This window comes from Oncorhynchus nerka, linkage group LG14, assembly GCF_034236695.1.
Source record: "Oncorhynchus nerka isolate Pitt River linkage group LG14, Oner_Uvic_2.0, whole genome shotgun sequence".
In the NCBI taxonomy this organism is placed as follows: domain Eukaryota; kingdom Metazoa; phylum Chordata; class Actinopteri; order Salmoniformes; family Salmonidae; genus Oncorhynchus; species Oncorhynchus nerka.
Genome location: NC_088409.1, coordinates 16,799,899 through 16,824,623, shown reverse-complemented (window position 1 = coordinate 16,824,623; position 24,725 = coordinate 16,799,899). Strand labels below are relative to the sequence as shown.

Here is a 24,725-nt window from a genome sequence, read left to right as displayed (position 1 = left end):
GTGTATGTAAACTAGTTTTAATGACTCCAACCTAAGTGTATGTAAACTTCCCACTTCAACTGTAACACCTTTTTTTCTCTAAGAGTGTAAGACAAAGGACAGATACGTCATGAAAAATGAAATGTTGAGAGGAAACGGTTTGAGCAGCAGAAGACACAGTCACAGCCAACTCATTCTACTAATAGTGATCGACAGATCCACCTCATGCACTCTGTGTTGGTTATTCCCCCTGTAAATATGATTCTAGCTTTTTGTAAACTACTCTCTATCAACAGTAATAGTTACATTAAAGATGTACATAAAATCATTGAGAAACATTATTGCCTCTTGAATACTAGTTAAGTGAAGAACAATCTAAATAAAACGGCTACAAATGTAGTAGCAAAAATCTGAACTCTGAAAATAAAAAATGAAGAACTGAAAGACGCCTAACACCAACTTGACCTCTGTAGCTTTGTGTAGCTTTGGTGCTTTCAGAGAACTCCAGTCTCAATGACCCCAGGAAGGCAGAATGTGGTAACAGCCAATCAGAAAGTGGGGCACACTTCTCCAAACTGGGTTAAAGCTGTACACTAGAGGCCAGGATCAAAGGCCCACGGGGTCTGGAGAGAACATCTGGTCTGCAGCTCACCACTGAGACACTCTAAAACCCAGTACCGCTGTCTGTCGCTGCCTCCCTCATCCTCCTCAGCACATGATCCCTTACTTACTCCCTGTGTGACAGATGCTACGGTACTCACTGGAGGGCATGGTGTAGGTATCCTCATCATCTATGATCTCCGCATAGTCGTCTGTCTCTGGGGGAAAAAGAGAGCGACACACAGTGAGAGAGGGAGAGATAGAGAGAGGTGAGGATAATGAACAGCAGCATTCTGACTCTAAGCAGGATAGCCCAACATGACAGACAGGAGTTAGGCTAGGCGTTAATCTAACTACGTCTAGACTTGTACTTAACTTACCTCTAGTACAATAAAGTACCTTTACCAAAAACCCACCATTTCAAAGTTGTTAACAACCCCCCCCCTCCACACATATGACAAACAGCCCAGCTCTGTGATGTGCCTCCCTGTGCGTTCTCCCACCATGTTCCTCATGTCTGAGCTGTGCTCCAATAGCAGCAGTGGTATTTGAGTGAGGGGAGGAGGGATGAGGAGGAGTTTTCCCCCCCAGAGAAGCTTCTTCAGGAAAACCAGATTGAGTCACGGGTAACTCCAGAGTCATTGGGTGAGCCTGTCTATCCTGACTGCTGTGATTTTAAGGAAGAAGCAGAAGTTTCCAGGAAAATATAACACACAGAGGAATGTTGAGACAGTACTGCTTTGTGCAGCCTGAGATAAAGAAAACAAGCTGCTGATAAGTCAAATGATTTGATTTGATTCAGGACTAGTGTTAAAAAGCTGTGAAATTCTATGATAGTGTGTCATTATTAATGAAGGAAAAAAATAGTTGAGATAAGGGTTACTCGAAAATGACTAGAGAACGTAGGAAAATCAGAGCACTCTGAAAAGTGTAGAACCCAAATGGACAGACAGAATAATATGACCCCTTCTATCCATAACGAGGACACCACAGATCATTGTAGAAGCCCTGTGTTTAATAACACATAAGGAACTGAGGAAATGTGCAAATCCACGTAGGTAGCATGCACGAGAGAGAGAGAGAGAGAGAGAGAGAGAGAGAGAGAGAGAGAGAGAGAGAGAGAGAGAGAGAGAGAGAGACAGAGAGAGACAAAAAACACAGATTAGGGCATGTTTACTGGTCCTCTTAGAGAAAGTTGACAGCAAAATAACGAGTTTAAAGGTCAACACCAAGTTGCAGCCACTTCTTACTACCTCTCAGGGGATTCCCCCAGACGTTGATAATGGTGTTGATAGTAAGAGGCTGCCAAGTGAGTAACATACACAGGTCAAAGAGACACCTCACTGTAAGTAGGTCACACACACACACACACACACACACACACACACACACACACACACACACACACACACACACACACACACACACACACACACAAACAAAAGGGTTAGGGGAAGTGTAACTTCTAAATGTAACTTCAGAGAGCATCTCAGTTAGTTGAACAACATTGGAATGGAAGTCCTGGTGCAGTATTTGTGCTGAGCTGAAATATTTTGTTTCATCCTCTGCAGAGAGATTTCATTCTATCAGGATCATACAAAGTCTGCAGAGAGATTTCATTCTATCAGGATCATACAAAGTCTGTAGAGAGATTTCATTCTATCAGGATCATACAAAGTCTGCAGAGAGATTTCATTCTATCAGGATCATACAAAGTCCATGACCACTCAGAGAAGAGATTTCACTTCTATCAGAGATTTCATTCATCATCTAAAAGTCTGCATCAGAACTATATCAGGAGACCTTGCACAAACCTGAGAGAGATTTCATTCTATATCATACAAAGTCTGCAGAGAGATTTCATTCTATCAGGACATGACAATACAAAGTCTGCAGAGAGATTTCATTCTATCAGGATCATACAAAGTCTGTAGAGAGATTTCATTCTATCAGGATCATACAAAGTCTGCAGAGAGATTTCATTCTATCAGGATCATACAAAGTCTGTAGAGAGATTTCATTCTATCAGAATCATACAAAGTCTGCAGAGAGATTTCATTCTATCAGGATCATACAAAGTCCATGACCACTCAGAGAAGAGAGGAAAACAAACACTTCTAAGACACGGTGCCAACATTCATCTAAACATTCTGCATCAGAACTATATCAACGGAACCTTGCACAACCTGATCGTGTTATAATGACAAGGTAATGACAGAGAATAAGAGAGTTATACAACATGACAATACATTCAACTACAGTGATGCCTGAGCATATCTAGCAAGGGTCTTCAGAACCTTATTCCCTATGTAGTGCACTACTTTCAACCAGGGTCCAAAGTAGTGCACTACATAGGGAATAGGGTGCCATTATATAGGGAATAGGGTGCCACAACAAGACTTCTCCCCAGTACCATCATGATCATATGGGGGGACTGGAGTTTCACACAAGCATCCCTCTATTCGTTCTGAGTGTGCTGTGTCAATGGGACCATATGCACACAAGCATCCCTCTATTCGTTCTGAGTGTGCTGTGTCAATGGGACCATATGCACACAAGCATCCCTCTATTCGTTCTGAGTGTGCTGTGTCAATGGGACCATATGCACACAAGCATCCCTCTATTCGTTCTGAGTGTGCTGTGTCAATGGGACCATATGCACACAAGCATCCCTCTATTCGTTCTGAGTGTGCTGTGTCAATGGGACCATATGCACACAAGCATCCCTCTATTCGTTCTGAGTGTGCTGTGTCAATGGGACCATATGCACACAAGCCTGTCTGTCGCCTGCTCCACCCTGCTCCATCCACCCTCTCAATCAGCTCTTTATCTGACACTCACCCAGTAGTCATTAACATTCTACTGTGATGTGGGCCAGAGACTGGGGAAGAGCTCTGTGACATTTAAACTGGAGAGATAGGAAGGAGAGGACACACACACACAGACACACACACACACACACAGTCTTGCACAGCTACAGTAACCTTGTGGGGACACACAATTCAGTACCATTCAAAATGCTATTTTCCCTAACCGCTAACCCTAACCCCTGGGGTGGCAGGAAGCCTAGTGGTTAGAGCATTGGACTAGAACCCAAAAGGTTGCTGGATCGAATCCCCTGACTGACAAGGTAAAAATCTGTCGTTCTGCCCCTGAACAAGGCCACTGTTCCCCCGATAGGGCGTCATTGTAAATAAGAATTTGTTCTTAACTGTCTTGCCTAGTTAAATAAAGGTTTAAAAAAGATATATATTATAATAATCCGTACCCTACCCTAACCTTAACCCTAGCTCCTAACCATTAAACTAATTCTAACACTAAGTTTAATCTTAACCCTAAACTTCCTAGAAATAGCATTTGACCTTGTGGAGACTGACAATATGCCCCCAGTTGTTCAAATGTTTGTTTGTTTACTATTAGCTAAATAGTTAAACACGTCCACACACACACACAGGCCTGTGCCCACTGACACAGTGTTAAGTTGATAGATGAGGTGCTGTGGGGTGAGGATGTATTACCAGAGCCAGACAGGCCTGTGTGTGTGTCTGGTGAAATGTAACCTTGGGTGTAATTTGTGCCATTGGCCTGGTCTGGTCCTGATGGTTGATTCATAGTGATGTCTGATAACAGACTGATGGTTGATTCATAGTGATGTTTTACAGAGCCGTCTGATAACAGACTGATGGTTGATTCATAGTGATGTTTTACAGAGCCGTCTGATAACAGACTGATGGTTGATTCATAGTGATGTTTTACAGAGCCGTCTGATAACAGACTGATGGTTGATTCATAGTGATGTTTTACAGAGCCGTCTGATAACAGACTGATGGTTGATTCATAGTGATGTTTTACAGAGCCGTCTGATAACAGACTGATGGTTGATTCATAGTGATGTTTTACAGAGCCGTCTGATAACAGACTGATGGTTGATTCATAGTGATGTTTTACAGAGCCGTCTGATAACAGACAGAGCCGTCTGATAACAGACTGATGGTTGATTCATAGTGATGTTCTACAGAGCCGTCTGATAACAGACTGATGGTTGATTCATAGTGATGTTTTACAGAGCCGTCTGATAACAGACTGATGGTTGATTCATAGTGATGTTTTACAGAGCCGTCTGATAACAGACTGATGGTTGATTCATAGTGATGTTTTACAGAGCCGTCTGATAACAGACTGATGGTTGATTCATAGTGATGTTCTACAGAGCCGTCTGATAACAGACTGATGGTTGATTCATAGTGATGTTTTACAGAGCCGTCTGATAACAGACTGATGGTTGATTCATAGTGATGTTCTACAGAGCCGTCTGATAACAGACTGATGGTTGATTCATAGTGATGTTTTACAGAGCCGTCTGATAACAGACTGATGGTTGATTCATAGTGATGTTTTACAGAGCCGTCTGATAACAGACTGATGGTTGATTCATAGTGATGTTCTACAGAGCCGTCTGATAACAGACTGATGGTTGATTCATAGTGATGTTTTACAGAGCCGTCTGATAACAGACTGATGGTTGATTCATAGTGATGTTTTACAGAGCCGTCTGATAACAGACTGATGGTTGATTCATAGTGATGTTTTACAGAGCCGTCTGATAACAGACTGATGGTTGATTCATAGTGATGTTTTACAGAGCCGTCTGATAACAGACTGATGGTTGATTCATAGTGATGTTTTACAGAGCCGTCTGATAACAGACTGATGGTTGATTCATAGTGATGTTCTACAGAGCCGTCTGATAACAGACTGATGGTTGATTCATAGTGATGTTTTACAGAGCCGTCTGATAACAGACTGATGGTTGATTCATAGTGATGTTTTACAGAGCCGTCTGATAACAGACTGATGGTTGATTCATAGTGATGTTTTACAGAGCCGTCTGATAACAGACTGATGGTTGATTCATAGTGATGTTTTACAGAGCCGTCTGATAACAGACTGATGGTTGATTCATAGTGATGTTCTACAGAGCCGTCTGAGCCGTCTGACTAACAGACTGATGGTTGATTCATAGTGATGTTTACAGAGCCGTCTGATAACAGACTGATGGTTGATTCATAGTGATGTTTTACAGAGCCGTCTGATAACAGACTGATGGTTGATTCATAGTGATGTTTTACAGAGCCGTCTGATAACAGACTGATGGTTGATTCATAGTGATGTTTTACAGAGCCGTCTGATAACAGACTGATGGTTGATTCATAGTGATGTTTTACAGAGCCGTCTGATAACAGACTGATGGTTGATTCATAGTGATGTTTTACAGGTGCCAATAAATTAAACCCCCCAAGAATGTGAACCTAAATCTAGGCCAGACTGCACCAATATATCAGCTAGATCACAAACAAACCACATCACCGGATCCCTATGGAACCTGGTAAAAAAAATAGTGCCCTATAAAGGGGATAGGGTCCCATTTGGGACTCAACCTAGGCATTGCCAGATGGGACCAGAAGACTATAACCTGTAATGTAGCTTGTATGGTGCTTCAACAGCCCTCTAGGATGTGGTGAACATTGTGTAGGAAGAGGGAGCCATATGTACTTTCACTATTCTACTGATACTATGTGTTCAGCTCCACCGGAGCATCAGAGTGCTCATATCAAAGTACATGTCAGACATCTAGCTGACTGATGGACTGTCAATCATCACAAGTATTCTACTGACATCTCTGCATCCTGTCTGTCACCACTGCATGCACTAATAAACCAGTCAATTATGGGATAGTTAACATGGAAGATACTCATTTCAGTAAAGGCTTCTGTGTGGAAAACTGTTTTGTTACCATGGCAAAGCCCAACAAGACAACGTATCAACAGCTTCACAGTCCCAGTACAATACCAAACCTCCTCTGACCCCAAACCTCATCTGACCCCAAACCTCTTCCGACCCCAAACCTCTTCCGACCCCAAACCTCTTCCGACCCCAAACCTCTTCCGACCCCAAACCTCTTCCGACCCCAAACCCAGGAGACGTGAAAAGAGAGTGTGAGAAGGTCCTACCTGAGACACATGCAACCCTTGTCCGGACCCCCCCATCCAGACGCTTCTCATGGTTGGAGACTCTGTGGAATACAGGTTTGAACAGATGAGTGCTGTACATTTCCCTGTGAAAGGATGGTTTCTCCAGTCACCAGACAACAGAACAGAAAGACAGACTGGCCTGTCCACACTGTGGCACTATGACTGGGCTCTGTTACAGACAGTTCCAAGACCATTCCATTCACTGGCAGGGCATGTTTGGCAGGGGTGCTGCTGGGGGATCCCGATAAGTAGGCCCATCAGTACTTCCAATAGGATATGGTTAAAGGGTTGGGGGGTCAGAGGGGCGGGGCTCAAAACAGGGTCAGAGAAATTCCTCATGATTCTGCCAAAAAGAAGCGGTAGGAGGGGAGCAAGGCTTGTGTTGGTTTTCAGAGCACCTGACTGAAACATGATATGCTGCCTGGAAGAAACTTTCCAGATGAGAGAGAGAAAGAGAGAGAGGAGAGATGAGAGGAGAGATAGAGAGGAGAGATAGAGAGAGGAGAGATAGAGAGGAGAGATATAGAGGAGAGATAGAGAGAGGAGAGAGAAAGAGAGAGAGGAGAGATAGAGAGGAGAGATATAGAGGAGAGATAGAGAGAGGAGAGATAGAGAGGAGAGATATAGAGGAGAGAAAGAGAGAGAGGAGAGATAGAGAGGAGAGATAGAGAGAGGAGAGATAGAGAGAGGAGAGATATAGAGAGAGGAGATATAGAGAGGAGAGATAGAGAGGATAGATATAGAGAGAGGAGATAGAGAGAGAGATATAGAGAGGATAGATATAGAGAGAGGAGATAGAGAGAGGAGATATAGAGAGGAGAGATAGAGAGAGGAGAGATAGAGAGCGGAGATATAGAGAGGAAAGATAGAAAGGAGAGATAGAGAGAGGAGAGATAGAGAGAGGAGAGATATAGAGAGGGGAGATATAGAGAGGAGAAATAGAGAGAGGAGAGATAGAGAGGAGAGATATAGAAAGGAGAGATAGAAAGGAGAGATAGAAAGGAGAGATAGAGCGAGGAGATATAGAGAGGAGAGATAGAGAGGAGAGATAGAGAGAGGAGAGATAGAGAGAGGAGATAGAGAGGAGAGATAGAGAGGAGAGATAGAGAGAGGAGAGATAGAGAGGAGAGATAGAGAGGAGAGATAGAGAGAGGAGATAGAGAGGAGAGATATAGAGAGGAGAGAAAGAGAGGAGAGATAGAGAGAGGAGATATAGAGAGGAGAGAAATAGAGAGGAGAGATAGAGAGGAGATATAGAGAGAGGAGAGATAGAGAGGAGAGATAGAGAGGAGAGATATAGAGAGGAGAGATAGAAAGGAGAGATAGAAAGGAGAGATAGAGAGAGGAGATATAGAGAGGAGAGATAGAGAGGAGAGATAGAGAGATGAGAGATAGAGAGAGGAAATAGAGAGGAGAGATAGAGAGAGGAGAGATAGAGAGGAGAGATAGAGAGGAGAGATAGAGAGAGGAGATATAGCGAGGAGAGATAGAGAGAGGAGATATAGAGAGGACATATAGAGGAGAGATAGAGAGAGGAGATATAGAGATGAGAGATAGAGAGGAGAGATAGAGAGAGGAGATATAGAGAGAGGAGATATAGAGAGGAGAGATAGAGAGGAGAGATAGAGAGAGGAGAGATAGAGAGGAGAGATAGAGAGAGATATAGCGAGGAGAGATAGCGAGGAGAGATAGAGAGAGGAGATATAGAGAGGAGATATAGAGAGGAGAGATATAGAGAGGAGAGATAGAGAGGAGAGATAGAGAGAGGAGATATAGAGATGAGAGATAGAGAGGAGAGATAGAGAGAGGAGAGATAGAGAGAGGAGATATAGAGAGGAGATATAGAGAGAAGAGAGATAGAGAGAGCAGAGATAGAGTGCCTTGCGAAAGTATTCGGCCCCCTTGAACATTGCGACCTTTTGCCACATTTCAGGCTTCAAACATAAAGATATAAAACTGTATTTTTTTGTGAAGAATCAACAACAAGTGGGACACAATCATGAAGTGGAACGACATTTATTGGATATTTCAAACATTTTTAACAAATCAAAAACTGAAAAATTGGGCGTGCAAAATTATTCAGCCCCTTTACTTTCAGTGCATCAAACTCTCTCCAGAAATTCAGTGAGGATCTCTGAATGATCCAATGTTGACCTAAATGACTAATGATGATAAATACAATCCACCTGTGTGTAATCAAGTCTCCGTATAAATGCACCTGCACTGTGATAGTCTCAGAGGTCCGTTAAAAGCGCAGAGAGCATCATGAAGAACAAGGAACACACCAGGCAGGTCCGAGATACTGTTGTGAAGAAGTTTAAAGCCGGATTTGGATACAAAAAGATTTCCCAAGCTTTAAACATCCCAAAGAGCACTGTGCAAGCGATAATATTGAAATGGAAGGAGTATCAGACCACTGCAAATCTACCAAGACCTGGCTGTCCCTCTAAACTTTCAGCTCATACAAGGAGAAGACTGATCAGAGATGCAGCCAAGAGGCCCATGATCACTCTGAATGAACTGCAGAGATCTACAGCTGAGGTGGGAGACTCTGTCCATAGGACAACAATCAGTCGTATATTGCACAAATCTGGCCTTTATGGAAGAGTGGCAAGAAGAAAGCCATTTCTTAAAGATATCCATAAAAAGTGTCGTTTAAAGTTTGCCACAAGCCACCTGGGAGACACACCAAACATGAGGAAGAAGGTGCTCTGGTCAGATGAAACCAAAATTGAACTTTTTGGCAACAATGCAAAACGTTATGTTTGGCGTAAAAGCAACACAGCTCATCACCCTGAACACACCATCCCCACTGTCAAACATGGTGGTGGCAGCATCATGGTTTGGGCCTGCTTTTCTTCAGCAGGGACAGGGAAGATGGTTAAAATTGATGGGAAGATGGATGGAGCCAAATACAGGACCATTCTGGAAGAAAACCTGATGGAGTCTGCAAAAGACCTGAGACTGGGACGGAGATTTGTCTTCCAACAAGACAATGGTCCAAAACATAAAGCAAAATCTACAATGGAATGGTTCAAAAATAAACACATCCAGGTGTTAGAATGGCCAAGTCAAAGTCCAGACCTGAATCCAATCGAGAATCTGTGGAAAGAACTGAAAACTGCTGTTCACAAATGCTCTCCATCCAACCTCACTGAGCTCGAGCTGTTTTGCAAGGAGGAATGGGAAAAAATGTCAGTCTCTCGATGTGCAAAACTGATAGAGACATACCCCAAGCGACTTACAGCTGTAATCGCAGCAAAAGGTGGCGCTACAAAGTATTAACTTAAGGGGGCTGAATAATTTTGCACGCCCAATTTTTCAGTTTTTGATTTGTTAAAAATGTTTGAAATATCAAATAAATGTCGTTCCACTTCATGATTGTGTCCCACTTGTTGTTGATTCTTCACAAAAAAATGCAGTTTTATATCTTTATGTTTGAAGCCTGAAATGTGGCAAAAGGTCGCAAAGTTCAAGGGGGCCGAATACTTTCGCAAGGCACTGTAGATAGAGAGAGGAGATATAGAGAGGAGAGATAGAGAGGAGAGATAGAGGGACATAAAAAACATAAAATTCAACATACCAATTAGAATCTGGCTAAAAACACTTGAATCAGTCATAGAGCCCATTGCCCTTTATGGTTGTGAGGTCTGGGGTCCGCTCACCAACCAAGACTTCACAAAATGGGACAAACACCAAATTTAGACTCTGCATGCAGAATTCTGCAAAAATATCCTCTGTGTACAACGTAGAACACCAAATAATGCATGCAGAGCAGAATTAGGCCGATACCCACTAATGATCAAAATCCAGAGGAGAGCCTTTAAATTCTACAACCACCTAAAAGGAAGCGATTCCCAAACCTTCCATAACAAAGCCATCACCTACAGAGAGATGAACCTGGAGAAGAGTCCCCTAAGCAAGCTGGTCCTGGGGCTCTGTTCACAAACACAAACACACCCCACAGACCCCCAGGACAGCAGCACAATTAGACCCAACCAAATCATGAGAAAACAAAAAGATAATTACTTGACACATTGGAAAGAATTAACAAAAAAACAGAGCAAACTAGAATGCTATTTGGCCCTACAGAGAGAGTACACAGTGGCAGAATACCTGACCACTGTGACTGACCCAAACTTGAGCTGCACTTCCTAACCTCCTGCCCAATGTATGACCATATTAGAGACACATATTTCCCTCAGATTACACAGATCCACAAAGAATTCAAAAACAAATCCAATTTTGATAAACTCTCATATCTACTGGGTGAAATCCCACAGTGTGCCATCACAGCAGCAAGATTTGTGACCTGTTGCCACAAGAAAAGGTCAACCAGTGAAGAACAAACACCATTGTAAATATAACCCATATTTATGCTTATTTATTTTCCCCTGTGTACTTTAACCATTTGTACATTGTTACAACACTGTATATATATATAATATGAAATTTGTAATGTCTTTATTATTTTGAAACTTCTGTATGTGTAATGTTTACTGTTCATTTTTATTGTTTATTTCACTTTTGTATATTATCTACCTCACTTGCTTTGACAATGTTAACACGTTTCCCATGCCAATACAGCCCCTTGAATTGAATTGAATTGAGAGCCGAGATATATAGAGAGAGGAGAGAGAGGAGAGAGAGAGAAGAGATAGAAGAGATAGGAGAAAGAGAGAGATATAGAGGAGAGAGAGATTGAGGATAGAGAGAGAAGAAATAGAAGAGATAGGAGAAAGAGAGAAGAGATAGGAGAGATATATATAGAGGATAGAGAGATAAAAGATAGAAGAGATATGAGAGAGATAGATAGAGGATAGAGAGAGAAGAGAAAGAAGAGATAGGAGAGAGAGATATAGAGGAGAGAGAGATAGAGGATAGAGAGAGAAGAGATAGGAGAGAGAGAAGAGATAGAAGAGATAGAGAGAGAGAAGAGATAGAAGAGATAGGAGAAAGAGAGAAGAGATATGAGAAAGAGAGAAGAGATAGGAGAGAGAGATATAGGAGAGAGAGAGGATAGAGAGATAAGAGATAGGAGAGAGGGATATAGAGGAGAGAGAGATAGAGGATAGAGAGAGAAGAAATAGAAGAGAGAGGAGAAAGAGAGAAGAGATAGGAGAGATATATATAGAGGATAGAGAGAGAAGAGATAGGAGAGAGAAGAGAAGAGATAGAAGAGATAGAGAGAAAGAGAGAAGAGATAGGAGAGAGAGATATAGAGGATAGAGAGAGAAGAGATAGAAGAGATAGGAGAGAGAGATAGAGGAGAGAGAGATAGAGGATAGAGAGAGAAGAGATAGAAGATAGAGGAGAAAGAGAGAAGAGATAGGAGAATGAGAGAAGAGATAGGAGAGAGAGATATAGAGGAGAGAGAGATATAGCGGAGAGAGAGATAGAGGATAGAGAGAGAGATATAGAGGAGGGAGAGATAGAGGATAGAGAGAGACATGTACTTACTTCGGGGTGGACTTTGGGATGGAAGGTAGCGCTCTCTCTCCCTCTGTTGGTGATTGTTAAAGGGAGTTAGATGTCGGGTTAGCAGTACAGTTACAGTCCATCAACAGGATCCATTCTAATGCCCACAGTCACACATTCATCATTATTAATATAATTTCATAATATGAGACATCAAATATGTAACATTCTTTCATTTATGAGCCTAAAGCAGAGAAGAGTCTTACTGGAAAAACATGATGTCAATTACAACATTATTACCACACCTATAATCTGAAATGAAAATCAGTTACAAAACATGTGAAGTCGTGGATGAATGTGGGCTCACTTACTGACGAATGGATATGTTTCATATGATTATATTTTACCTTTTGGGTTTGCTTTTCGTGTATCATGTAATTGATGTGAATATAGACGTGCATGGTGTAATGGATGTGTATATAGATGTGCATGGTGTAATTGATGTGAATATAGATGTGCATTGTGTAATTGATGTGAATATAGATGTGCATTGTGTAATTGATGTGAATATAGATGTGTATTTGGTAATTGATGTGAATATAGATGTGCATTGTGTAATTGATGTGAATATAGATGTGCATTGTGTAATTGATGTGAATATAGATGTGCATTGTGTAATTGATGTGAATATAGATGTGCATTGTGTAATTGATGTGAATATAGATGTGTATTTGGTAATTGATGTGAATATAGATGTGTATTGTGTAATTGATGTGTATATATAGATGTGCATTGTGTAATTGATGTGTATATAGATGTGCATTGTGTAATTGATGTGTATATAGATGTGCATTGTGTAATTGATGTGAATACAGATGTGCATTGTGTAATTGATGTGAATATAGATGTGTATTTGGTTGATGTGAATATTGATGTGAATATAGATGTGCATTGTGTAATTGATGTGTATATAGATGTGTATTTGGTAATTGATGTGTATATAGATGTGTATTGTGTAATATAGATGTGTATTTGGTAATTGATGTGTATATAGTATATAGATGTGTATTGTGTAATTGATGTGTATATAGATGTGTATGTGTAATTGATTGTGTGTGTATATAGATGTGTATTGTGTAATTGATGTGTATATAGATGTGTAGATTGATGTGTATATGCATTGTGTAATTGATGTGTATATAGATGTGTATTTGGTAATTGATGTGAATATATAGATGTGTATGGTGTAATTGGTGTGTATATAGATGTGTATTTGGTCATTGATGTGAATATAGATGTATCTTGTAATTGATGTGTATATAGATGTGTATGTGTGTATTTGTCATTGTGTGTATATAGATGTGCATTGTGTAATTGATGTATAATTTGGTAATTGTGTGTATATATAGATGTGTAATTGATGTGAATATAGATGTGTATTTGGTAATTGATGTGAATATAGATGTGTATTGTGTAATTGATGTGTATATATAGATGTGCATTGTGTAATTGATGTGTATATAGATGTGTATTTGGTAATTGATGTGTATATAGATGTGTATTGTGTAATTGGTGTGTATATAGATGTGTATTGTGTAATTGATGTGTATATATAGATGTGCATTGTGTAATTGATATGTATATAGATGTGTATTTGGTAATTGATGTGTATATAGATGTGTATTGTGTAATTGGTGTGTATATAGATGTGTATTTGGTAATTGATGTGTATATAGATGTGTATTGTGTAATTGGTGTGTATATAGATGTGTATTTGGTAATTGATGTGAATATAGACGTGTATCGTGTAATTGATGTGTATATAGATGTGTATGGTGTAATTGGTGTGTATATAGATGTGTATTGTGTAATTGGTGTGTATATAGATGTGTATTTGGTAATTGATGTGTATATAGATGTGTATTGTGTAATTGGTGTGTATATAGATGTGTATTGTGTAATTGATGTGTATATAGATGTGTATTGTGTAATTGGTGTGTATATAGATGTGTATTTGGTAATTGATGTGTATATAGATGTGTATTGTGTAATTGGTGTGTATATAGATGTGTATTTGGTAATTGATGTGAATATAGACGTGTATCTTGTAATTGATGTGTATATAGATGTGTATGGTGTAATTGGTGTGTATATAGATGTGTATTTGGTCATTGATGTGAATATAGATGTGTATCTTGTAATTGATGTGTATTGATGTGTTTGACAGGTCAATGTAAATAACAATGTGTTCTTCATGGACACACCTGTATAAGTAAAGGTCAAATAAATCCTATTACATGTATCAATCTGTGACCCTACAATCCAGCCTCAGTGCAGTGGAGTCTGGAGCTCTTTCCACCACTGCTCTAACACAGTCATGTCTATTGTCCACAGTACACAACACAGCAGCATGTCAGTCTGAACTTCCACTACATAGAGGAAAAGGGGAATGTCTGCTCACTGTTTTTCAGACGTTCCCTCTTTCTCTGTGTCGACCTTGTTATTATCCAGATCCTGTTGTTATTGTGGGTGTGTGTAAAACCCCTCCACTCAGTGTAAAGGTGTCAGCAGCAGTGTTAGCGTACCCTTTTGAACGCGGACGATGAAGGACTGGGAGACTCCGTTGACCAGGCGACAGTATCCATCTATCAGGTCCGCCATGTTCTCTGCCGTGTTCAGAGACGCTGTGGTCACCGTCAGAGGCTGCAGACACACAGATACACAGACAGTCAAACAGACACAGTCAGACAGACAGTCAGACAGACAGAGAGACAGTCACAGACAGACAGACAGTCAAACAGACACAGTCAGACAGAGAGACGGTCAGAGAGACAGTCAGACAGTCACAGACAGACAGTCACAGACAGTCAGACAGAGAGACAGTCAGACAGAGAGACAGTCAGACAGACAGTCAGAAATACAGTCAGACAGACAGACAGACAGACAGACAGACAGACAGACAGACAGACAGACAGTCAGACAGACAGTCAGTCAGTCAGTCAGTCAGTCAGAAATACAGACAGACAGACACAGACAGTCAGAAAGACAGACAGTCAGACTAACACAGTTAGACAGTCAGACAACAAAGAGGCTTCATCAGCAGGGCTTCCTCCTCCAGCTGAGACCTCCATTTAGGACAAAGCACAGCACATCAAAGGAGAGAAGTGAGAGGACGAACACACACACACAGTCCATCGAAGAACCCATGCAGGGAGGCGTATGTTTTGCTAGTATCAGGGGTGGAGAATCCCTTAGTGGTCAATCAAGTGTTTACTGCTCAGAGTTCCTCATCTGTCAACCAGCCACAGTGCGGGAAATAACTTCACTGAGGCCACTGCAGGGCATGTTACTGAATTCATACATGTTCACACACACACACACACACACACACACACACACACACACACACACACACACACACACACACACACACACACACACACACACACACACACACACGGTACCTCAGGGGCTCCAGCCACATTGAGCAGCAGCATCCCCTGGCGCACCTTGTCCTCCGTGCTGGAGTACTGGATGGTCTGTACCTGGGTGAAGTTGGCCAGATGTGTCGGCTGAACACAGACAGAACAGAAAGCACAGAATGAAACATCCATGGTGGTTATCATCTTCCTGGCTAGCCTGAACGTCACTGAACGACTGAATAAGACCTGAATTGGGTAGGAAAAATTGTCAAAATTACAGTGCACAAAATGTTCCACTGGATGTCTTAAGGTGAAGAATTTGAAGTGCTCTGATAAATAAATGACTTAAATGTAAATGTAAATGTACAGAAGAATGTGAATAAAGGAAAGGCTTGATAACTCAGCAGTAACTCACAGTTGAGCCTTTGTCTGTCAGGTAGCTGATGCCCTCCTCAGGTCCAATGGCAAGCTCCACAGAGATAATCCAACTGACTAGAATACAGAGATAGAATACAGACAGACAGACAGACAGACAGACAGACAGACAGACAGACAGACAGACAGACAGACAGACAGACAGACAGACAGACAGACAGACAGAGGCAGGACAGACAGACAGACAGACAGACAGACAGACAGACAGACAGAGGCAGGACAGACAGACAGACAGACAGACAGGCAGGACAGGACAGACAGACAGGACAGACAGAGGCACAGACAGACAGACAGACAGACAGACAGACACAGACAGACAGAGGCAGGACAGACAGACAGACAGCAGGACAGACAGACAGACAGACAGACAGGCAGACAGACAGACAGACAGACAGACAGGCAGACAGAGGCAGGACAGACAGACAGACAGACAGACAGGCAGGACAGACAGACAGACAGGACAGACAGACAGACAGACAGACAGACAGACAGACAGACAGACAGACAGACAGACAGACAGACAGACAGACAGATGAAAGAAGCAACAGTGTTTGATATGCCCAGCAGGTGTCACTGTGAAACACGTCATGAAGGCTACTGAGCTGAGCTCTTCCTGTCTGGAACCCTGCCAGCCAGGGTTTCCCTGGGGACAGCCAACCGTTATCACAGTGGGATAGTGAAGCGTCTATCACTAGCCTACTTACCCCAAGGGCACATTTAAAACATTCCTTGTCAAATCTGTAAATGGGAGACAGGATCTCAAAGAACTTGTGAATGCTCTGTTCATCGTTTAGGTTGGCAAATTGTTTGAAGGTCTGCTGGATGAGTTTCCTTAGTGGTTTAGCCTTGGAGAGTGGAGAGAGAGAGATACAAAGGGTAAGGACTCCTACATGTCTTGGTAAAAAGAAAGTTACTAACAACAAATAAAGACTGAGGGTAGGAAAAATTGAACATCCTTATCAATTATAAGGCTACACCTACAAATAGTGATTATCAAAACTCTCAACACAAAGTCAACTCTGAGCATTATTATTCCTTTGAAGAGTCCTTCCTCAGCATCCCATCAGATGACTCATAGACACATCCACACCAGGAGCCTCTGACACCACAGCCCAATAATGAGTCATGACAATAAGATCATCTGCATTCTGTGAAAGCAGAAACTCTATCTGTCTCTGCAAAAACAAGATGTTCTAATTATGCAAATATTAACTTGGAGGAGCATCAATTATGAACCGCCTAAATGGAAAACAAAAATCAAGGTAATTAGTCACATGATGGTTTCTGGGATCCTGTATGAGTGCTCTCCTGTGCACATCTCTACACAACAAATCCATCTCTGTCAGTCTGCTCATTAGTGTACAAAGCCTACTGAGTGAACCATCCATTTTCAGTTGCGTCTCGGTGTCATTCATGATGTTTCATAAATCAAAGCCTGATACCAGTTATTCTCAGTTGCTGTGTCTTACACATACAGATGTAGGATCGGAATTTGACCAGTATTGCGGAAGCTAAATAATCCTGCAGCAACAGGATTTGAACGTTTAGTCCATAATGTTGAGTGATCGGTGGAAAGGCTATTAGCTGGCCCAAATGAGGCTACATGAAAAGTGCAAAACTGTTAATATAAACATCAGTTTTCAGAATTGAACTCTTTCCCAAAAACGTACAAAAAATTTAGTCTACTTCTCTGCTATTTAAATCTGAAATCAGAATAGAAATGTATTCTACCAACCAAATTATAGCACTGGGGCATACAGCTCACCCCAACTCATTAAACTAACCCGCTATAACAACTAACTAACCAAATTATAGCACTGGGGGAGGCATACAGCTCACCCCAACTCATTAAACTAACCCGCTATAACAACTAACTAACCAAATTATAGCACTGGGGGAGGCATACAGCTCACCCCAACTCATTAAACTAACCCGCTATAACAACTAACTAACCAAATTATAGCACTGGGGGAGGCATACAGCTCACCCCAACTCATTAAACTAACTAACCAAATTATAGCACTGGGGGAGGCATACAGCTCACCCCAACTCATTAAACTAACCCGCTATAACAACTAACTAACCAAATTATAGCACTGGGGAGGCATACAGCTCACCCCAACTCATTAAACTAACCCGCTATAACAACTAACTAACCAAATTATAGCACTGGGGAGGCATACAGCTCACCCCAACTCATTAAACTAACCCGCTATAACAACTAACTAACCAAATTATAGCACTGGGGAGGCATACAGCTCACCCCAACTCATTAAACTAACCCGCTATAACAACTAACTAACCAAATTATAGCACTGGGGGAGGCATACAGCTCACCCCAACTCATTAAACTAACCCGCTATAACAACTAACTAACCAAATTATAGCACTGGGGGAGGCACACAGCTCACCCCAACTCATTAAACTAACCCGCTATAACAACTAACTAACCAAATTATAGCACTGGGGGAGGCATACAGCTCACCCCAACTCATTAAACTAACCCGCTATAACAACTAACTAACCAAATTATAGCCCTGGGGAGGCATACAGCTCACCCCAACTCATTAAACTAACCCGCTATAACAACTAACTAACCAAATTATAGCACTGGGGGAGGCATACAGCTCACCCCAACTCATTAAACTAACCCGCTATAACAACTAACTAACCAAATTATAGCACTGGGGGAGGCACACAGCTCACCCCAACTCATTAAACTAACCCGCTATAACAACTAACTAACCAAATTATAGCACTGGGGGAGGCACACAGCTCACCCCAACTCATTAAACTAACCCGCTATAACAACTAACTAACCAAATTATAGCACTGGGGAGGCACACAGCTCACCCCAACTCATTAAACTAACCCGCTATAACAACTAACTAACCAAATTATAGCACTGGGGAGGCACACAGCTCACCCCAACTCATTAAACTAACCCGCTATAACAACTAACTAACCAAATTATAGCACTGGGGGAGGCACACAGCTCACCCCAACTCATTAAACTAACCCAATCATTAACAACTAAGCTCACCATGATTGCTATAACAACTAACTAACCAAATTATAGCACTGGGGAGGCACACAGCTCACCCTAACTCATTAAACTAATCTATAACAACTAACTAACCAAATTATAGCACTGGGGGAGGACAGCTCACCCCAACTCATTAAACTAACCCGTTATAACAACTAACTGGTCAAATTATAGCACTGGGGGTCAGTCACCCCCAAACTACTTCTGGACCTCACTCATTAAACTAACCCGCTATAACAACTAACTAACCCAGCACTGGGGAGGCCTACAGCTCACCCCAACTCATTAAACTAACCTCACTAATCCAGTAAGGAATCCTGAATACATCTGACCTGTTCTCCACCCTGGTCATAGGCCTATAGTCATGTCACCCCAAACTCATTAAACTGGCTATAACAACTCACTATAGCCAACTCATTAAACTGAATAACTAACTGACCAAATTCTCACTGGGGACCCTGGTCACCCCAACTCATTATAACCCGCTATAACAACTAACTAACCAAATTATAGCACTGGGGGAGGCCACAGCTCACCCCAACTCATTAAACTAACCCGCTATAACAACTAACTAACCAAATTATAGCACTGACCAGCTCACCCCAACTCATTAAACTAACCCGCTATAACAACTAACTAACAAATAGTCACCAAACCCCAACTCATTTAACCTGGACTATAACAACTAACTAACCATTATAGCACTGGGGGAGGCACACAGCTCACCCCAACTCATTAAACTAACCTGTTCTAACAACTAACTAACCAAATTATAGCACTGGGGGAGGCCTACAGCTCACCCCAACTCCAAACTAACCTTCTATAACAACTAACTAACAAATTATAGCACTGGGGAGGCACACAGCTCACCCCAACTCATTAAACTAACCCGCTATAACAACTAACTAACCAAATTATAGCACTGGGGGAGGCCTACAGCTCACCCCAACTCATTAAACTAACCCGACTATAACAACTAACTAACCCATTATAGCACTGGGGAAGTACAGCTCCTGAATACATAAACTAACCTGTTCTCCACCAACTGGTCAAATTATAGCACTGGGGGAGGCACACAGCTCACCCCCTCAACTCTTAACAACTGGACCTCACTGTCCAGTAACAACATTAACTAACCTGAATACATCTGACCTGTTCTCCACCCCCAACTCATTAAACTAAGGCCTAATAGTCATGCACCAAAACTAACCCGCTATAACAACTAACTAACCAAATTATAGCACTGGGGGAGGCACACAGCTCACCCCAACTCATTAAACTAACCCGGTCATAACAACTAACTAACCAAATTATAGCACTGGGGACCTCACAGCTCACCCCACTCATTAAACTAACCCGCTATAACAACTAACTAACCAAATTATAGCACTGACAGCTACAACTCTAAACCCGCTATAACAACTAACTAACCAAATTATAGCACTGGGGGAGGCCTACAGTCACCCCAACTCATTAAACTAACCCGCTATAACAACTAACTAACCAAATTATAGCACTGACCTGTTCCCAACTCATTAAACTAACCCGCTATAACAACTAACTAACCAAATTATAGCACTGGGGGAGGCTCACAGCTCACCCCAACTCATTAAACTAACCCCTATAACAACTAACCCAAATTATAGCACTGGGGGAGGCCTACAGCTCACCCCAAATACTAAAACCAAATTATAGCTCACCCCAACTCTGGACCTCAACAGTCACCCCAACTCATTAAACTAACCCCTATAACAACTAACTAACCAAATTATAGCACTGGGGGAGGCCTACAGCTCACCCCAACTCATTAAACTAACTAACCTAACTCAAATTATAGCACTGGGGAGGCACACAGCTCACTGAAACTCACCTTAAACTAACCCGGTCATAACAACTAACATAACCAAATTATAGCACTGGGGGAGGCACACAGCTCACCCCAACTCATTAAACTAACCCTGAATAACAACTAACTAACCAAATTATAGCACTGGGGATAGGCCCCCAACTCACTAACCCCCAACTAACTAACCAAATTATAGCACTGGACCTCAACTCATTAAACCTATAACAACTAACTAACCAAATTATAGCACTGGGGGAGGCATACAGCTCACCCCAACTCATTAAACTAACCCCTATAACAACTAACTAACCAAATTATAGCACTGGGGAGGCACACAGCTCACCCCAACTCATTAAACTAACCCGCTATAACAACTAACTAACCAAATTATAGCACTGGGGAGGCCTCACCCCAACTCATGTAACCTAAAACAAATTATTCTGGCTCACCCCAACTCATTAAACTAACCTGCTATAACAACTCCAAATTATAGCACTGGGGAAGTCACCCCAACGTCCTGAATACACTCACTGACCTGTTCTCCACCCAACTCATTAAAGGCCTATAACAATGTCCAATTATAGCACTTCTGGACAGCTCACTAAACTAACCAGTAATAACAACTAACTAACCAAATTATAGCACTGGGGACCAGCTCACCCCAACTCATTAAACTAAGGCCTATAACAATAACTAACCAAATTATAGCACTGGGGAGGACAGCTCACCAACTCATTAAAGGAACCCGTCCTGAATAACATCTGACCAAATTTCACCACCCTGGCTCATAGGCCATTAAACTAGTAACAATAACTCCAAATTATAGCACTGGGGACCTCACTCACCCCACTCATTAAACTAACCTGAATACATCTGACCAAATTCTCCACCCTGGTCATAGGCTACAGCTCACCCCAACTCATTAAACTAACCCACTATAACAACTAACTAAACAAATTATAGCACTGGGGAATACATCTGACAACTCATTAAACTAACCCTGCTATAACAACTAACTAACCAAGTCATGCACTGGGGGAAACAGCTTCCCAACTCACTAACCAGTAAACAACTAACTAACCTGAATACATCTGACCTGTTCTCCAACCTGGTCATAAGGCCTATAGTCATGTCCCCCTATAACTCATTAAATAACTTCTAACCTAACAACTAACCAGTATAGCACTGGGGGAGGCACACAGCTCATCTGAACTCATTAAACTAACCTGGTCTATAACAACATAACCAAAAATTATAGCACTGGACCTCACTGGGGACCAAGTATAGCCCTGAATACATCTGACCTAACTCCACTATAACAACTAATAACCAAATTATAGCACTCATGTACAGCTCAAACTCATTAAACTAACCCCTAACAACTGTAACCAGTAGCAGGAAGCATACAGCTCACCCCAACTCAAAACATAACCTGTTCTCCAGCACTGGGGGAGGCCACAGCTCACCCCATGTTCATTAAACTAACCCTTATAACAACTAACTAACCAAATTATAGCACTGGGGGAGGACAGCTCACCCCAACTCATTCAATCATGACCTGTATTTCTCCATGATTGGTCAAGTTTAGGTTGCTCATGACTAACTAACCAATCTAAACCAATCTTTCCTTCCAGTAAGGAAGTCGTCCTGAATACATCTGACCTGTTCTCCACCCTGGTCATAGGCCTATAGTCATGTCCAAATACTTCTGGACCTCACTGTCCAGTAAGGAAGTCGTCCTGAATACATCTGACCTGTTCTCCACCCTGGTCATAGGCCTATAGTCATGTCCAAATACTTCTGGACCTCACTGTCCAGTAAGGAAGTCGTCCTGAATACATCTGACCTGTTCTCCACCCTGGTCATAGGCCTATAGTCATGTCCAAATACTTCTGGACCTCACTGTCCAGTAAGGAAGTCGTCCTGAATACATCTGACCTGTTCTCCACCCTGGTCATAGGCCTATAGTCATGTCCAAATACTTCTGGACCTCACTGTCCAGTAAGGAAGTCGTCCTGAATACATCTGACCTGTTCTCCACCCTGGTCATAGGCCTATAGTCATGTCCAAATACTTCTGGACCTCACTGTTCAGTAAGGAAGTCGTCCTGAATACATCTGACCTGTTCTCCACCCTGGTCATAGGCCTATAGTCATGTCCAAATACTTCTGGACCTCACTGTCCAGTAAGGAAGTCATCCTGAATACATCTGACCTGTTCTCCACCCTGGTCATAGGCCTATAGTCATGTCCAAATACTTTACTCACTGTGGACCACTTGAAAAATATTTTTAATCTGTAAGTCGTCCTGAATACATCTGACCTGTTCTCCACCCTGGTCATAGGCCTATAGTCATGTCAAAATACTTCTGGACCTCACTGTCCAGTAAGGAAGTCGTCCTGAATACATCTGACCTGTTCTCCACCCTGGTCATAGGCCTATAGTCATGTCAAAATACTTCTGGACCTCACTGTCCAGTAAGGAAGTCGTCCTGAATACATCTGACCTGTTCTCCACCCTGGTCATAGGCCTATAGTCATGTCCAAATACTTCTGGACCTCACTGTCCAGTAAGGAAGTCGTCCTGAATACATCTGACCTGTTCTCCACCCTGGTCATAGGCCTATAGTCATGTCCAAATACTTCTGGACCTCACTGTCCAGTAAGGAAGTCGTCCTGAATACATCTGACCTGTTCTCCACCCTGGTCATAGGCCTATAGTCATGTCAAAATACTTCTGGACCTCACTGTCCAGTAAGGAAGTCGTCCTGAATACATCTGACCTGTTCTCCACCCTGGTCATAGGCCTATAGTCATGTCCAAATACTTCTGGACCTCACTGTCCAGTAAGGAAGTCGTCCTGAATACATCTGACCTGTTCTCCACCCTGGTCATAGGCCTATAGTCATGTCCAAATACTTCTGGACCTCACTGTCCAGTAAGGAAGTCGTCCTGAATACATCTGACCTGTTCTCCACCCTGGTCATAGGCCTATAGTCATGTCCAAATACTTCTGGACCTCACTGTCCAGTAAGGAAGTCGTCCTGAATACATCTGACCTGTTCTCCACCCTGGTCATAGGCCTATAGTCATGTCCAAATACTTCTGGACCTCACTGTCCAGTAAGGAAGTCGTCCTGAATACATCTGACCTGTTCTCCACCCTGGTCATAGGCCTATAGTCATGTCCAAATACTTCTGGACCTCACTGTCCAGTAAGGAAGTCGTCCTGAATACATCTGACCTGTTCTCCACCCTGGTCATAGGCCTATAGTCATGTCCAAATACTTCTGGACCTCACTGTTCAGTAAGGAAGTCGTCCTGAATACATCTGACCTGTTCTCCACCCTGGTCATAGGCCTATAGTCATGTCCAAATACTTCTGGACCTCACTGTCCAGTAAGGAAGTCATCCTGAATACATCTGACCTGTTCTCCACCCTGGTCATAGGCCTATAGTCATGTCCAAATACTTTACTCAGTGCGTTGTGGACAAATACTTGAAAAATATTTTTAATCTGTAAGTCGTCCTGAATACATCTGACCTGTTCTCCACCCTGGTCATAGGCCTATAGTCATGTCAAAATACTTCTGGACCTCACTGTCCAGTAAGGAAGTCGTCCTGAATACATCTGACCTGTTCTCCACCCTGGTCATAGGCCTATAGTCATGTCCAAATACTTCTGGACCTCACTGTCCAGTAAGGAAGTCGTCCTGAATACATCTGACCTGTTCTCCACCCTGGTCATAGGCCTATAGTCATGTCCAAATACTTCTGGACCTCACTGTCCAGTAAGGAAGTCGTCCTGAATACATCTGACCTGTTCTCCACCCTGGTCATAGGCCTATAGTCATGTCAAAATACTTCTGGACCTCACTGTCCAGTAAGGAAGTCGTCCTGAATACATCTGACCTGTTCTCCACCCTGGTCATAGGCCTATAGTCATGTC

At 42.2% G+C, this 24,725-nt stretch overlaps 1 protein-coding gene across 1 annotated transcript in view; it reads right to left on the bottom strand.

Moving 5' to 3' along the window:
* ptk2ab (protein tyrosine kinase 2ab) overlaps positions 1-24,725 on the bottom strand; it is a 142,654-nt gene that overhangs the window by 60,095 nt on the left and 57,834 nt on the right. Inside the window, exons 8-14 of the mRNA XM_065027571.1 lie at positions 16,583-16,731; positions 15,867-15,939; positions 15,494-15,601; positions 14,615-14,732; positions 12,072-12,114; positions 6,591-6,652; positions 741-797 (exon numbers count right to left, since the gene is read on the bottom strand). Coding sequence (XP_064883643.1) covers positions 741-797; positions 6,591-6,652; positions 12,072-12,114; positions 14,615-14,732; positions 15,494-15,601; positions 15,867-15,939; positions 16,583-16,731 — 610 coding nt within the window. The remainder of the gene's footprint in view (positions 1-740; positions 798-6,590; positions 6,653-12,071; positions 12,115-14,614; positions 14,733-15,493; positions 15,602-15,866; positions 15,940-16,582; positions 16,732-24,725) is intronic.